This window comes from Apteryx mantelli, chromosome 1 (assembly GCF_036417845.1).
Source record: "Apteryx mantelli isolate bAptMan1 chromosome 1, bAptMan1.hap1, whole genome shotgun sequence".
Taxonomy (NCBI): domain Eukaryota; kingdom Metazoa; phylum Chordata; class Aves; order Apterygiformes; family Apterygidae; genus Apteryx; species Apteryx mantelli.
This window is the reverse complement of record NC_089978.1, coordinates 69,848,978-69,867,357: the sequence shown is the minus strand read 5'-3', so window position 1 is coordinate 69,867,357 and position 18,380 is coordinate 69,848,978. Positions and strand designations below refer to the sequence as shown.

General features: G+C 37.3%; 1 protein-coding gene across 1 annotated transcript in view; it reads right to left on the bottom strand.

Moving 5' to 3' along the window:
* Positions 1-18,380, bottom strand: part of TMEM131 (transmembrane protein 131) — a 105,434-nt gene that overhangs the window by 49,068 nt on the left and 37,986 nt on the right. The window contains 5 exon segments of the mRNA XM_067294343.1: positions 1,853-1,933; positions 2,843-2,965; positions 3,708-3,824; positions 4,787-4,910; positions 16,371-16,439. Coding sequence (XP_067150444.1) covers positions 1,853-1,933; positions 2,843-2,965; positions 3,708-3,824; positions 4,787-4,910; positions 16,371-16,439 — 514 coding nt within the window.

Sequence of the window (18,380 nt, the reverse complement as noted above, 5' to 3'; positions counted from 1 at the left end):
GTTTCCAAGGATGTGATTTGATTCTTCTGTATAAGTAACCAGGGATCTAAGGTTTGTCAGATCCCTGAAGTACCTTTAAATAGCGATTACAGAAATACTCCTGCAAATCTGGACCATTTCATCCAAACACTTGGCATCAAGGTGATTTTAGACAATGTCATCATCATATTTCAAATCATTTCTTCTGCTTTGCAGCTTTTTCTTAAAGCAAGGCAGTTCTTGTCATAACCAATACAATAGTATATCTTGGCACCTCCTGCTATTGGTTTAATTTCTTGTAGTTTTGTTGTTTCTAATATCAATGACCGATAGGAAAAACAAGGGGGTTAACACTGACTAACATTAACCTAACTGCTTTTCCATGAAACAAAGGGGTTAATGCTGACTAGTATTTACCTACCTGCTTCTCCCATGCAATACACTGAATACTTTCACACTTATGTCATCAAGAACTGTATCTAGATCCTTTGCTACCTGCTTTCAATCGGCAATCTGGCCTAGAGAAGCTGAAAAGCTACATGCTCAAGAAACAGAACTAGAAATAAAGCAGAGTAAAAAAAAAAATCCCTACTCTTTTATTTATGGCTCTGGGATGTTTGTTACACACCTACCTATGGTTAGAGAATTCAGCATTCCCCTTGAGCTATGTTGTATTAAAAAGGAAGGGGTTTTCTTCAGAAGCACAGTCATTTGACTAAAATAGTGTCAAAACATTAGGACCTTCTTTTTTGAATCCAATTCTAAAGCTTGATTATATATAACTCTCAGCATCTGTTTGTTTTTTCCACTGTATTTTACAAAATGCTTGCAATCTGTATTCATACTCACTTCTTTGCAACTTTCGTATCTAAGACTAAGATACTGCCACTCATGGACTTTCTCCAAAAGTCAGGAATTAAGTTTTGTGATCTTCCTCCTTGGCTCACTTGGAAATATCCTGGCTTTACTCGCTACAGCAGATGTAACTGTCAGCAACTAACGATATGCTTGAGCAAGCCAGATAGAGACAAGTGTTGGAGCCTAATGACTTAGAAGTCTCTTCCAGACAAAAATCAGAAATCAAAGAAAAGGAATAGTTTCAATTGAAGAGGAGAACAGGTTCCATTTCTAGTCTGATGTTACCAACTATGACATACAGCATGAAGCTGAAACTTTACTTTTAGGATGCTTTTAAAATTTATTTTGCTTAAAGATATTAAGACATACTACCTTCAAAAGCTACATTAAGTGAAGAACACAAAACAGATTTAATAGGCCAGAACAAGTGTCTGTCTAACTTATTATCCTGTCTCCAGGAGCAGATATGTAAAGTTGGGCACGCACATAGGAATACTTTCCAGAACAGTTTCCAGCCATTATTGATTCATGATCCAGGGATTTACTGCAGCTAGACACATTGCCTTTACATTTAATAGCCCTCAACAGCTTCTTCTTCCATAAATTCATCCAGTTGTTTTTTCAACCTATGTACACTCTTTTCATCCAGAATGACTGCAGCAAGGATTTCCTCAGTTTTAAAAAACAATTTTTCCATATTTTGTTTGTGAATTTTTCTTGTGGGCTAGATCCTGCTCACAGGCCTTGAGAGGATCTACACTGTCCTGGATGTTTAGATGGGTGTAAAGCATTCTACTGGGAATCACTTTGCTCCTCTCATTTCAAAAAAAACAGAGCTCAGCATGAATGGATTCTTATAATTAAGCTTTCCTTCAGTTCCTACTACTATACAATTAATAGACCTGTTACTGTTTCAATTTTTATGTGGCATTTTTAATGATTATGTGACAAGAAATGAAGTTAGGAAAAAAAAAAAAAAAAGGAATAATGAACGTCACAAGACTTTACTACTTACCCATAGCTTCCTTGTACCTCCTTGCTGACCTGTTGGAAGCTCTAAGTGGAGATCACCTCCACTGGAATACATTTCCACCACCTGGGGTGGATAACAGGAAAATGTTAACACTCAGCAATAAAGGGAGTCTGGATTAATTATCAGAGATTATAATGTACAATGCTATGGCTTAGCAACAATTTGACTACTACAGTTTCTTACAAGTTTACTTTGGATGATGATATAGGTATTTGCTAGTTGTACAGTTCAAATGCTTTCTGTAGCATCTCACCTTTTGTGGATCATTTACTTAACAGAATCATATCACAGTCATCAGTGGACTACTCATTTACTTGTTTGGTTAGGTACAGACATCACTTCAGACATCAATTCTGCCTTAACATAAGAATTCTTGCCATTTTTACATACTAGGTTGCACTGTAAAGCCACCATGTGCTATGAGTAATACTGCTATAACCTTCTTCAAAAAGTTTAGAGAAATTCATTTTATTGTATTTGCATTTCATTGGTGGGCATTTTTGACAGCGGCTTGTCAAATGAAGAGAGCATTTTTCTTTCCTTGTTGATCAGTAATAAAATACAGATTACTCCTGAAGTTTTTGGATGATGATGAAATCATATTGATGCAAAACAAGCAAAAGGGAGCTAGGAGTCTTAGCTGGGTTCAAAACACATGAGGTATTTTATTTTGTTTGCTTCAGTACTTTTCTTAATTACCAGTGAAGTTCAGTTTTCTTTTGCAGTAATTTCGACCATTTGTAAAAATACAGATTTCACAGTTAACCTAATTAAGAGATTTATGAGCATAATCTGCAGTTTCTAGTATGGCTTATTTGCTTTTAAACATAGAGAAACATTTATATAATGGGAAAAACTTGGCTTCAAGTAGCTTTGCAATTTAAATGAAATTTTAAGAAATTTCAAAATAAATAAAATTTCAGTTTGATACCATAAACATAAATGAATATTTGATGTCCCTCTCAAGCTCACCTGCAATGGTTCACTGTGAGGGTTATGTATATTTATTATAGGAGAAAAACTGCTATTTACAGGAACTCTTGCCCCAATAAAAGGGCGCAATCGATAGGGGTTCGGTACTCCAATGCCAAACACCTGGTTCAGAAAAAAAGGATAAAAACAAGCTTAAGTAACTGCATGTAGTTGCAGAGCATGTAGTTGTAGAGCCTAACATATGTGCCAATTTTAGCAGTCTACCCACTATATTTTTCTAATTAAGTTTAAAGTATAGTTCTAACTGAACATTTAAAAGAAATATCATGATAAAGCATTGAAATAAACAAACTGGTTTAGTTTGCAGCTAATGGGTATTTCTTGTAGTTACTACTTTTCCCAATGCTGACATACCTAGAACAGAGGAAGCCGAAAGACCATCTCTTCTTTTTCTGATATTCTGAAATACTACGTACTAGAGCTAAAGGTTAAAAAGATGTAAAATATCCTTTAGTGGTACCATTGTATGGTTATCTTTTTGAATCTCAGGCAAATAGTTTTCTGCACCTAGTGAATAAAACTGTCTTGTCATTGGATCAGACAAGCATGGAGCTGTACAGAATGAGCTGGATCACTGCAACAAGCCATGAAAACACGGGCAAAAAAGTTGAGAGGGTTTTTAAAACAGATTCAGTGATCTGGTTTACAGTGTTTCCCCACAGATATTTATACTGGTATAACTCTGTTACAACAAGCATCTGGGATGGAAACTTCAACTAGCTCGTCTGATAAAGAACATTGTACAAATACCCTCAAATGGTTAAACACGCAACAATATATACTGTTCTAGTTGTTTCACACTTTACAACTTTTTCCAAGAGTGTTCTCCACTTACTCCTCTTACCTGATAAGTAAATACACCATGATTAGAAGTGTTAATAAATAAAGTGTTCTCCACATTTCCCACTACTCTTGCAAGGAAAACTACATCAAAGGATGTATTGCCTCCTGGAAGAATTTTCTGGGGGGAAAGGAGAAAAGCCAAGGAAGAAGCAAAACTGTTTATTGAGAACATTAACCTTGCAGATGAACAAAATTTTTTGTGCTACAGAAGATCTCCACGTGTTCTTTATGGAAAACTGAAATTAGAAAGTCTATTACAGATCTAGGAAAAAATAAGTAGAAGTTTTAAACAAAGAAATGTATAATAAAAATTAGAATAACAATATTTTACAACTATTATCTAGTGCAAGTTTAAATTCAATTGAATTTTTAAGCCGAACTCTAAGTTCAGAATTCAACATAGTGCAGAAATATTTTGACTGACAGTTCACAGAGCACTGAAGAAAAACAATTACTGCAAAACTTTCAAAAGTGAAAAAGGCTGCTCATAGGGTTTCTGAAGGAAGGGTTTGTTTTTTTTTTTTTTTTAGCATTTTACATGGCCCCTGCTAAACCACAGGCCCAGACGAAACTGAAACTAGAGGACTATATCTGACAGTAATTTAGTTAAGTTAACCCTACTGATGCCATGCCTTTCAACTTCCAAGTTCTTGTGACATAACTGCAGCAGTTATACCTGTGTTGGAGTATACCTGCTTGAGACTAATATCACTTCATTGGACTTACAATTTTCATAAAGATTCTAAAAACAGTTTGTTACTGTATGTGCTCTAAAGTAAAGTATATTTGTCACTTCAGCAACAAAAGAGATCTGATGTTAAACTGTCAGTGTCAGTATATACTTCCAATGTAGTTAGAACTCCTACAAAATATTCCACTCCTCCTCCTCTTATAGGTTTGTGTATATTTCTATGCTCAGTTCAAATTCACTTGGTAACTAATAAGAGATCAAGAACTGAGGTATCTAGTTTTATGTCTGTAATTATTGCAATAAGTAGCTCATTCAAAGAAGTGGAGGGGGGAAACAAACTCTCATTCAGAAAACAGATAAACTCATTTTGAGAAAGCAGAACAACTTACCCTATTCTGAAAAAATGATGCATGAAAATGTGATGTTGTAGCAGATATCGATACTAATGTAATTGTTTCTTCTGAGCTAGGATTATGTAGGTAAACTTTTTCCATTTTTGGCATTCCAACTGGCCTGTCAAGAAAGAGAAAATATTTTTAAAATTCTAGCATTTAATCAATGATATATAAAATTGGACTTTGTCTCATTAAACCAGATAGGAAATAAATATAGCAGTGATGAACACTGATAATAAAGTTTCCATTAAATGTTTCTTTGAAGAAATATATGCAAATTCCACCATAAAGGAACACAAGGGACTTAACTTTTTTCTCATCATTTTATTGATTAATTTTTCTGAAATTTTCCAAACACTGTATCGTTCCTATAAATTGATACCTATATGAAATTAAACGTTATTTCTCAGGTTTCCACTTCAGAAAGTTTTCTATTCCTGCACCAGAATCTCTGAATAATCCTCTTAAAAAAAGAAATTGTGCAAAGCAACATAGAGGAAACAGAACATATCTAGACAAAAGTCTACACAAAACTTTCTTCCTGATAGATTGCAAGTACTCTTACCTAGAACCCAGAATTTCTATTGTACTATATTTTATTGTATGCTCTATGGAATGTACAGCAACTACACATACCTCAAGTAAAAAAAATGAGGTTCTTGAGATAAATTCTAGAATTTAAGCCTAAACGCAGGAGCCACACAGTTAAACAAACTGAAAATTTTTTCAGTAACAAGTCATGCTAATAATTTATTCCACATAAGCAGTAAGCTTGTTTCTTTTTACCTACAGCAATTCATATGTGCTTACAAGACAAGAAATGCTTCAGTTTCACTAATTATTTTTCAGACTTTGGTAATGCAGACATATTAGTCATCAGCACCAAATCGCTAATTAAGTGTGTCAATCACAATTTGCTCCAAACAAAATTTTGGAATTCAAAGTAGTTACTTCTTAACTTTAAGCTTACACCCATTCTGTTCCCCTTTCATGTCACCGACTCCAAACTTTGTAAAGACTGTAAAACTATTTATAAGAATAGCTATCTGTAGTACCAAAAGTAGTGATGATTGATAAGAGGCAGCTGTTCTGTCATCCTCTGTTAATTTTGTTTAACAGTTCAAATCAGTACGTGCTATTGTAGTTGCATAATTTTTCAACTGGGTGGTCTCAATAGGTAAAGCAGCATAAGTTTGTTGTAGACTAAAGATTGCACTGAACAGAAGATTCAGTGATAATATCAACCTATACCACAATTTACGAAGTTATTCTGATAACAGGCAGCACCTTCTACTCACGAAACATAATGGGCTAAACAGATAGATGCTAAAGACCATGGTATTAGTTCAGAGATACAATTATGAACCTTTAATAAAAGGCACCATCACTTTAAGAGTAAAATATACATATTTCTGCACACTACTATTGTAGAGCTCTTTGCTTTGCTTGCTCAATCCTCCTAATGTTGCATCTACCAACAAGCAATTGTTCCTGATCCTTCTTTTTCGCACCATCATTTCAATCTCTTCTCTAACTTAACAAACAAGCAATGAGGAATACAACTCCTCTCCTTACCAGTCATCTGTACAATACCCAGCGTCCAGGTTAAGTCCCTAACAAAGTATCCAAAAGGATAGTAGAAAGAGAAAGGGTTTATCAGCTCTGTTTTGATAACTGTTGCAACTACTACATTGTTGACCAAAAGAATCAAACAGTAAACCTATACATCTCTTCTCCATTTACTAAGGAAAAGCTTATTAACCTAGAGAGGAATTTCAATGAGAATGCCCCCACCCAAAAAAATACCAAAGCAGTGCCAACACCCCTATCCCCCACAGCTAAAAAATAACCAAAGCTCAACTGAGAAAAGTGTCTTCTAGTACAGTTATCTATCACCCCCTGAATTCTGACCGATATTTTAAACACTTTCACTGACATTAGTAGAGATAGGCTTGAATGGTCTATCGGCCTGGCAACTGAAAGAAGTAAACAAGCTCTTGTTACAGTCAGCAATTTCTCCGTGGATTCATTCTTTTAAAAAAGTGGCCATGCTTTAAACAACTACCTTCTGATTCTACTGACACAAAAAGCCTGAAAGAAAAAAATTTTTTGCTACACAAACAGAAGTACATAAATATCATCATTCTGATAATATTTGCCAATAAGCAAATTCCGATTTTTGTAGGTTTCTTCTTCCTTCCGCAGAATCCAAAGCAGCCCTCGTTATTTTCACTCTAAACCTACAGTTTCAGATATGCTTCTACCACAGTTTTTTTCCACGTAACTTTTCCCCTCACTCCCATAAATGGGCTGATGTGCTTGTGCGCTCACACTTCCCATACTGCCATTTTAAATTGGTGCATCTGGAGACAACAAGGCACTTATTCCATACGGCCTTTCAGTATGAGATGGAAGAATTTTTTAAGACACAGTTCTTTTTTGGCTGTGTAACCAGAGTACACAGAGCAGCATACATGGAGACACTCTGGGTCTCCAGAAGTACAGAGAACCTGTGGTGTAAATGGATTAGCAAATCGCATTATTTGCAAGTTTTGGATGCTGTCTTTACCTATTCCCGAGACAGAAAGTTCACTCGGTTACAGCAGCCCAAGGGCATTAAACTATATGATTAAAAATTTAGCAAGAACAGCTAGTGCACATGAACAAGTGGTTTAAAACAAACTTTGTTATTTAAAAAAAAAAAATAAAAATCCAGGAGCTCTGTATGGATCCCAGGCTTGGTTTTGCCTATGTTCAATACTGGGTGATATTACATTATACATACACCGTTATAATGATTGAACAGTGATTTTTTTTCTTTTACACTGGAGCAAGCTTTCTAATTTTCAGCTGCATGAGCTGTCTTAATAAGACATGAAGATATGCAAACACAGGCAATATAGTTTATGGAAGTTATTTGTATTTTCATGAGAAGAAAATACTCAGTATTCAACAGTTCCTTCATCTAACGGTGTAAGGCATAAAAGAATGAGCAGCTAGAAGCTGAAACTTGCTTTCTCTTTGCTAGGATTTTATCTTGAGAAGAATGAGTAACTAGAAGGAACAAGGTAAGACAATTTGTGAATATTCACTTACACAGAATTCTCCCCAGCCTATGTCCTACCTTTGCAACCATGCTCTTGCTTCCATACTGGACTGTAGCTAATGACTGACTGGCAGCAAATCATGCTGTGCTCCTTCTCCAACCCTTAAGAAAGCTCTTTCAATCACTTCTGAGGTTTACCTGTCTGCTCCCTAGTTTTCACTGTAGTTTCTCAGTCTCTCCAGTTGAAGACATGCTCGCACCAGCTCTGTATTGTGATTCTCTTGCTTGTCACACACTGCGGTTTCTGGACGCTGCTCTTCCCCTTGAGCAACTTCAGTAGCTCCCCGAGAAGGGGCAACCATCCTCTCCCCCTTGTACATTGCACTCCAACCAATCTTCTTAGAGGAGTTTAACAGCCAAAACCAAGAATAAAGCAGTACAGTTCCAGTCCACCACAACAGCGGGAACTGACAGAAGACAAGGTGGATTTTAAGCACTGTATTACACAAAAGAAATCTGCAGGACTAGTATATCACATGTGATACAGAGAGCCAACTATGTACTGAAAACTTAACATCAGAGCTGTTTTAAGTACAGCTTTTTATGATGCATATTGTGTGAAACACCACAACACTAAGAAAAATATGTTGAATGAACAGGTAATACTGAAGTGTCAGCCTGCTCCCATCAGAGAGGTGGTTTGAAAGTAAAACTCAATATCCCAGGAAACGCTCTGAATATTAACAATCTTTTAAGTCCTGAACACTTTTCCAGTGCTGAAAAGAGGGGAATATAAGTCAGTAAATTTGAGAGGCTAAAGCCTGTAAAAACAGCTAGTAGGGAAGCAGTCACACAGCAGACATCACAGTTCACTAAAGCTCGACAGGCTGGAGAAATGAGCAGAGAGTCATGAAGTCCAACAAAGGGAAGTGCGAAGTCCTGCACCTGGGGAGATATAACCCCTCACACCAGTACAGGCTGGGGGCAGACTGGCTGGAAAGGAGCTTTGCAGAGAATGACCTGGTGGTCCTGGTGGACAAGTTAACATGAGCCAGCAATGAGCCCTTGTGGCAAAGGCAGCCAACCGCATTTCTCAAGACTGTGGAGGTTCCTCTCTAAATCACTCCTCCCGGTACGTGTCATCTGCAAACTTGACTGGGGGTGCATTTGCTCCCACCATCCAGGTCATTAATGAAGATGTATTGACCCCTGGGGGACACCACTAGTGACTGGCCTCCAGCTGGACTTTGTGCCACTGATCACAAACCTTTGAGCCCAGCAGTTCATCCAGTTTTCAGTCCACCCCACTGACCACTCATCTAGCCCCCACTTCCTCAGCTTGTCTATGAGGATGTTATGGGAGACACCATCAAAACTCTTACCAAAGTCTAGATAAACAATGTCCACTGCTCTCCCCTCATCCACCAATCCAGTCATCTCATCATAGAAGGCTATCAGGTTGATTAAGCATGATTTCCTCTTTGTAAATCTGTGCTGACTACTCCCAATCACCTCCCTGTCCTTTGCATGTCTGGAAACAGTATCCAGGATTAGCTGCTCCATCACCTTCCCAGGGATCAAGCTGAGGCTGACCAGCCTGTAGCTTCCTGAATCCTTCTTGCCTGTCTTGAAGATAGGGGGGTCATTTGCTCTCTTCCAGAGCTTAGGAATCTCCCCCAGTTGCCACAACCTTTCAAAGATGATTTAGAGTGGCTTTGCAATGACATGAGCCAGCTCCCTCAGCACTTGCAGGTGTATCTCGTCAGGACCTCTGCCTTTTCAGTGTCCTTTGTCGCCAGGGCCCCTGCCCCATTTAGTAGCAGGCTCACATCTTACTGCTCATGTATGTACAGAAGCCCTTCCTGTTGCCTTTCATGTCCCTTGCCAGTTTCAACTCCAGGTGGATTTTAGCTTTCCTAACCCCATCTTTGCATGCTCAGACAGTATCTCTGTATTCTGGGGTCATCTGTCTCTGCTTCCACACCTCCTGTACACTTCCTTTTTATGTTTGAGTTTAGTCAGGAACTCCTTGTTCATCCATGCAGGCCTTCTGCTGCCTTTGCTTGATTTCCCGCTTGTTGGGATGGACTATTTTTGAGTTTGGAGGAGGTGATCTTCAAACATCAGCCAGCTCTCTTGGACCCTCCTACCTCCAGGACCATATCCCATAGGACTTTTCCAAGCCAGGTCCCTGAACAGGCTAAAGTCTGCTCTCCTGAAGTCCAGGGCTGTGATCCTGCTTTTTTGCTTTTTTCCCCCCCTTCACAAGATCCTGAACTGCATGACCTTGTAGCTGCTGCAGCCAAGATTGCCCCTGACTTTCATACCTCAGACCAGTTCTTCCTTGTTTGCAAGTATGAGGTCCAACAGAGCTTCTCTCCTTGCCAGCTCCTCAGTCAACTGTGTTAGAAAGTTGTCACGAATGCACTCCAGAAAACTCCTGGATTGCTTGTGCCCTGCTGTGCTATCCCTCCAGCAGATATCAGGGTGGTACATCACAGCAGAGCTATAGGCGATAAAGACAGATGTCACTAAAAAGGAATTCTACTGCTAGAACTACTTTTTTTTTTTTTTTTTTTTTTAACTTTTCATTGACCTTTCTGATTTTGTAAAAATAAGCCTAATATTTTCTTTTGCTCAGATAGAGCCTTGCTTATATGCCTTAAACTTGATGTTAGTCAAATCTACAGAAATCTAACTAACTTCAGGTGTTTTTTCTCTCATCAGAGATGAGAAAATCCAGGTAAAGGAGTGTGCACCACACACCCTTAATGAACCTGTATCACAAGCAGTAATCAACTAAGAGATGCTCTCCAAACTGTGGATTACCAAGTCATAACGATCTGCACAAGGACAGTATTGCCTGGTGCCAAATTTTACAGAAGAATTTCCTGGAGCAGTCACAGATAGCACTTGCAAGAAGCTGGTACAGAAACACACCTTTAGGCAAATATGAAGCGTCAAAGCATGCAAGATTTTGCTCCTGATCTTTTGTGCCTGCATAACGCTAAGTCCACCTACACTGATAAAAACAGGTACCACAACTGGGATGAGAAGATGGTAACTAACATCTGGTGAGATGCCTGTTCAGAGGCATAAGTAAGCCTGTGCTGAAGTTCTTTACTGCTGCAACTCCACTCTTTCCAATGTCCAAGCTAGAGTATCTGCAATATACTGTAAGCAAGTCCTTGTGATTGAATTAATTTCTGCTTTAGAAGTCAAGAGGTAGATTCTTTCAACTAAAGGAAACCAGCTTCTGCAAAGAGAGTTGGGGAAAAAAATGCTTGATTATTGTCTCAAACTTAATTCACAAAAGCATCTATTCACTGTGAAGCAAACATGGATTGAGAAACTGCCCTTTTAAAAGAGCAATTACATTTCTTCTTAGTGCCTATAATTTAGACGCCTCTGTAAAAATGCAGACTTGATTTACAAAGTTGATACAATTCCTTTACTAAAAGCAAAGAATATGAATTCAGCAGATAACACTTCCCCTCTTACATCCGCCCATTATTTTTAATGAGACTGGAGAGAGAACTGAAGTCAATCTGGGGCTTCCCACTTAGATTTCGGACTGTTGGGAGTAAAGATACATATACTCAACATTCAGTCCAGACAAATTCCTCATTAAATTTGATAGTCTAACAAAATCTTTCCCCCATTTATATTTTAACTATACTTTTTAGCATCTTTGGCAACTGCTAAAATAATTGTAGAATTATTGTAATAATTGTAACAGATCATATCAAAGGTCCACCTGGGTTAAAGCAGTATCATCTCTTGGACAGGAGTGAATAGCAGATACCTAGGCAAAAGTGTAAGACTGGGGCAAGCATACAAAGCTTCTTGCCCGAGCAGTCCCCTAGCCTCTAGCTATTTGTAGCTCAGGAACTTCCTGAACCAACGCAGATGAAAGCTCCTCTCAGAAGATCAGAGATAGTAAGCTCCAAAAAATATGTCAGTTTTTGACCTGTAATGTATGCGGCGACTTTTAATGAAATGTTGCAAGCTGGTCTTACAAGGTTACCTCTCCAGACAGAGCGAGTACCTGTCTGTACCTCATTCTGAAGAAAATGCTAGCACAGCCAACTTAAACGAACGAAGCCTGCATGACGATCAGAGAATTTGAAGTACACAGTTTTTCCTGTTTCACACTAAACTATATGCATCACTGTTTGAGCGACACAGACAAGCAACTTCTATAACTGAAGTTAGAGCAACTAAAGCATCTATGTTTGAGAATGCAAATACGTCTCATTAACAGAAAAAAGCAGAAGAAAATGGAAGGGATCACTACACTGGCCTATAGACTGTTTATCAGCTTTCAGTTTCCACTGGCTTTTCACAAATCAAGAAAGTTCTTCTGTATTAGATGACCAAAAGTTAGTCTCCACTTAACATAAAATGGCGCATTTACTGTTCTTCATATATTCAGAATCAAACAGGGATCCCATAATGATAAATCATACTTTTTCCAAAGAGTTATCAAAACCCATACACAAAACATTACAAGTATAGTCTTAGCCAATCCTGCCAGCAACTGGGACTTGAACTAGGTTAAGAGTGTAATAAACTGCACTATTTGCTTTGGCAGCATGTATCAGCCTAACATGATAAGCAAACCAAAACAGAGGTAGAGCTGGACTAAATGTCAATTTACTGTCAAAAGTCGTCTTATATTGAGCAAAATTCCAAAAGAAATGGAAGTTTAATTCTGCAACTTTTTCCTTTAAAGAACGCAACTTCTCATGCATTAAAAATGTATTGAATGTACAGTGTAAATATTTGGTTGTACATTATAGGTACCTTCTAAGTCCTTTCACCATTTATAAATATAGTTGTTTAAAAATGTGAGAAAAATAATGATCTGGATAAACTCTCTACTTGTTAAAATTAATTCTCCTGTATTTACTGTTACGAATTAAAGTTCCTGAACAAAAGAGACTGATTTGCTAACTTCCCTATCTCTTATGTTACTTTTAGTCATATACTTGCAGGAAGGTCTGAAATATTTGAATATTACCAAACAATTCCTTTCAAGGCCAGATGAAGCTTTTAGAAATACCTTGCCAAATACTAGACCGAGCTCACAAACAAGAAACATGAAAACCATACAGAAGAATTTCAAAGGAAGTGCAAAATGAGATGAGTTGATAAAAAATTGAAGACAGATTTGTAGAATGCTGTCCTACTACCAAGGAAACATTAGACATTGTCTATAAAGTGGCACCTTGCTCTCAGATTCAGTGAAGCAAGATGCTCCTTTCAACACAGAAGCAAGGGCTGATCAACTACACAGATTAGAACTATGACTTTTGCTAAAAGCACATTCATTTCATACATTACCAATCATTACTATGAAATAGGGGTAAGAAGAGAAATTCAGCTTTAAAATAATTTCACATTTTAAAATTTTGAGGATCAGCAGTTATCAGCATGTTGTGTTAGTATCCTAAAATACTAAATATTCAAATACTCAATTATCAAAAATTGCATCTAGTAATTACATCTAGTAAAAACTTAATTTTGAAGAACTTTTTAACTTTACTTTTTATATATTCACAGTTGATTTAACATGTATAAAGGCATCATATCAAGACACAAAGCAGGTACGAGAACAGCGTATCGGCTGCCCTTCATCTGTGTGCTTTGATGTTAATCTAAATGGGCCACCTGCACGAAGACTTGTCTCAAGCACAGAAAGTCATAGAGATAACTGTTCTGCTGGAATAGCCTCTGAGGAACCAACTGCTAAAGTTATGAAAGACAACCCAATGGTTACTGTCTGCATCTTAGAAAACCTTAATTATTCCATTCCCATTAAGCAACAGGGGAGAGTGATATATTAAAAGAGATTATAAGGAAAAGAACACAGCTAAGAATTGTGGGGGCAGGGAGGGGTGTAGTTTTGTTGTTGCTTTTGATACATGTTGATAGCTCAGCATAAAAAAAAACTTTGAAAAAGCTTGATCTAAATGCTACCTATTAACAAAACACTGCTGTTTTGGATACCATATTTATTCAGAAACTAAGTGATAAGGTTTTGTGCATTTTCTAAAAAATCATTATTAGCTCATAAAGAACTGCTAGAAATTCAAAGTGAAAAGCCTGCATATTAAAAAAAATAAATAAAAAAGAAAAAAACTTAAGTCTGCATTATTTGACTTCCAAAGTGCTTGTCCACACCAGAAGGTCGAGTTACACATCATCTCTCAAAGTTAGTACACTTTTATTTAAATGCCTTAAGTACAGGTTTTAGATTGAACTTTGCGGCTGCAGGTCTGAACCTTTTTAAAAATTATTTTTGACATCTTACTGAAATTTTAGTAAAGATTAAGAGGACAGTGATTTCTGCCTGAGTTTACAATTTCAACTCCAACAGATAAAATAATGAACTATTGGAAAAAATAAATGGAGCACATAATGAACCAAGATCTAACGTACTGGCTCCCTATTTTAACTGATAAAAATCAGCACTCTCCCAGTACTAGAGCTATACTATTTTATTGCTTTCAGCTCTGACAGGAAAGGCTTGCATAGAAAGCTAAAACATAAAGGAGAACACACAGCTAAAAAGTATTTATGATACTGTCCAGAGTCTATTTTTAGTAAGAAAAAAAATGAAGGTATCTTTGGAAATCACACAGAAAAGAAGCAGATGTAGCTTACTTCACATAAGCATGTAAAATATAGATTAAAAAAACCCTAGATATTTCAACTAGTACATCAATACAGCACATTCATATTAGAAAAGCTGTAGAAAAATGTATTTCAAGTGTAATAAATTCTGTAATTATGAATCGAAAGCTTTGCAAAATTCACTTAATTCCAAATCAAAAATTTTTAAGTAGTTAGAGTAACTGTTGTACAAGTTTGAATTGTATTCACCACTATAATTCCTATTAATTATAGCTATAATGTTTGTTTTAGCAAAAATAGAGTGAGGCTTATCATAAGATATTCTACTATTCAATTTAGAACCTCAATATCCCATCTGTGATCAGTTACTGACAAAAAAAAAAACAAAAAACAAAAAACCAAAACAAAACAAAACCCCCAAAAGCTAGATGTATCAAAAGTTTGAGGGAATAAGGAAGAGTGGACAGAGTGATTTGTTACATTTTTCCTAATCAGGAGTTCACATATAAAGTTATTATAGTTTTGTTAGCTTGAACACAATCTTTGCAAAATGAAGCATTTCCTTACAGTTTTGCTATTTAGCAACATTAAGGTTGCTTTTGTACAATGGCCATTTCTGTAAAATCACTCTGCCAAAACAATGTACATTGCAGGCTCTCTTCCTTCTTAAACACAAAAGTTTACACCAAGTCAATACACAGAAGCTTCCTTGCCTATCTCTGTAGTCACCACGCTGCACACTACCCTTTCTTACAAACAAGCAGTACTGTATTTTTGCTAATAGTCTGTGGGTTATCTGTAACTAAAACAGTCTTTCATCTAGCAGCGGCAGGGCCGGTTAAAGATGGGGGAGGTTTAAGTCACAAGAACCACTGTGCACATCCCTGCTGGTTGTATTCTTCCCCTATTGAATTGTTAACAAAATGTTTGAAACAACCTCACTCAGTTTACATGGTACCAAATTATCAATCATGCACAGAGGCAACACCAACTGTAACTCTGTAACTATCTTTTAATGTTAAAAAAGGAAAATGTTTGTAATACCTATACGTAGTAGCCAGTTACTGGCAAGAGAAGCTAGACTCTAAAGTAGTTCTTAGAGGAACTGATCATAAAGAAGTGTATCTTTAAAAGTGTTAAACAAAAACTTCCTCCTCCATTTCTTTTATCCTTTAGAAAAGCCACAGACATGCTTGCTGTAAACCATTAAAGTCAACCACTGATAATTAAAGCAGTAACCAGCTGCAAAGTGTAACATGGCTTGAGCTGGTGACAGAGAGTCTTTGAGGCTGTATGTCACGAGCCTCATTACTGTTCTAACAACCGCAGATCTGCTAACAAGGTTTGACCCTCTCCCTCTTTTCGTAGGGGATCATTTCACAGTTCACAAGGTGGTCAAACACTTAAAATAGTAGAATTGAGTTTGAGTAAACTCCTACAAGAGGGCTGGAACAAGCTACAAGGGTCAGAAGGAAGTAATGCACCTTTAAAATCCCATCTACCATCGAAAGCAGTAGTAAAATAGGACACACTGGAGGACTGTGGGTCACATACAAACAGAAAGATAACCTCACCTCAGTACATTACATTCTACATGTAAAACTGTTTCCGCTTTTTAGAGCAACTGTACAAGGGTAAGTACAGACTCCAGCTCTGGCTAGTCAATGGAACCGACCTCTACCCAAAGACACTACAGAAATCATGGCAGCAGATGTGTAGCTTTATGATGTTTAAGACTAAGTACACCAGCTGGCTGGAATACATAGGCTAACTACACTCATGGACAATATATCAACGCAGTTTACATATATAATCTCCTCCATCAGTTACAAGTGCTCTTAACATTTATTCTACTTGTCTAAGTAAATAGATCCAAAAGACTTTCCAACTTACTGTTCATGGAAGTCCAGCATTGGTGGCTCAAACCGGAGAGGTCGACAATTTCCCCGATACAGGGATACACTGCAAGAAAAATTGAAGTGTTGTAATAGATATTGTAGATGATACATTTTTGCTCTCTCCCCATCTCAAATCATCTTTTCTTGGTGAAAGAATCATTAATACTAACAACATAGTAACTAATTCAAAAGAAGAAACAGCTTGACAAACTTGTCCAGTCAGAATACCGTAATTTTACCAGCCACTGATGTGACTATATGATGCCTCCATGAAAGATTATGCAAGAGTACAAATCTTGGAAGTGGACATAATTAAAATAGTTTTCCTCTGTACAATGATGGCTAATAAGTCAAACAATAACCTAAATAATAGGTTTATATTACCTTTCATAGCGATATCCAAATGTCCTGCATAGAACATACAACCAAGCCATTTATATACACATCATGAGTTTCTCTGGCTACACTTACACTATTAAATTAAACAATCTTGCAGCCATTCACTAGTATTGAGGCCATATGGGAGAAGACAGCCCATGCCTATACTATTAAAACTTCTTAAACTCCAAAAGTCAGTGACTCTGCTCTGAAAACTGTCATTGACTTGTACTAACTTCCCCCCCGAGAACTGTTTGGGAGAGTGCTAACAGGCAAAGGCTAAAATTCAGATACCACTCAAACAATTCAGCAGTAAAGACTACAGACTATCTGGAAACACTCCTTTGCACTGTTTATTTTACCACTACAGCTACAGCATATAGAGTGCAATCAACAACATAGAACATAAGTTACAAGAAAGAGCACAAAGTAGTTTCATTGACAGAAACATTTTTGTATTCAGAATGAAGTGACTGTGACCACACCTAATTGTCTCTGTAATTCAGTAACACTTCATTTTGGATTGACTATAATTCAAATATATATAATGAACATACAACAAGGAGACAACAGTGAAAAACTAAACAGAAAAGGCAAAACAATGGCTCAATATCAATGGCTCTTGAATTGCCCAGAGAATGCAGGAAAGGAAACAGGCTTGGAACCAGAAAACTCTGGATCTGGGCAGTGAGTTTAGAAAGGAGTATGTAGGACGAAGGAGGAGCTTGCACTTGAAAATACAAAGGGAAATTTCGAAAACAATGAGGCTATTGGTTTGACTACAAGTAATTTCAGATCTTAGGACTCATTATCTGATCAAACTACTGTGGCCTAATGATGCAAAACACTGACCTACATAACTTCTTTCCACCAGATCAAGTTTTTTCTAAAAATCTGGATGATCTAAAACTTATGCTGCATCAAGGATTATGAAACCTTCCAAAGCTGACCCCAAACTAGCATAAAAATGTGCATCTAGTACACACTCTATGTTGTATATTAGGACAAGTTTGACCGAGAATTATAGCTACATGTCCACACCTGATCCAGATGAGATTCATACTACTAGTCAACTGGCAGTGCACTGAGCCAAGAGTAGTCCTCAGGATTCAGAAACTGCTACCTGAAGAAACAAGTTTTAGACTGCTTATACTTTTAAAATCCTTTTTCTTTAAATGTTTTTGTTCCTGGTATTAGATAGCACTCCTGTTTTAGAGCTTTGTTTTCTGATTGTGCATTAACAGGCAGACTCCCAAAGACAGAGCTGCAACCCACCAGCCTGGGTGGTGTGCTGTGGAGCAGCCCCACAAACCCAGCCAGGGTGGTGGAACTACGCAACTGCACCTCACCTCAGCAGAGTGAAAAGCAAGGAGGTGGAGGACGCCTGCAGCTGGCCCTACAACAGCCAAGGCCTGAGGAACACCTCCATGCAACTGGAATAATCTAATTCCCTCCAGTGTACTTCCAGGAAAACTATTTAATGATCAAATTCAGATGCGTTTCCATACTCCAGAACTCCATACTCCAATTTCACAGGGAAGCTATTTATAGAAGCTATACGGGGTATGCAATCTTAACTATATTCTCTAATAGCTTAGAACTGGGCAATGATAATGGCACAACAAAC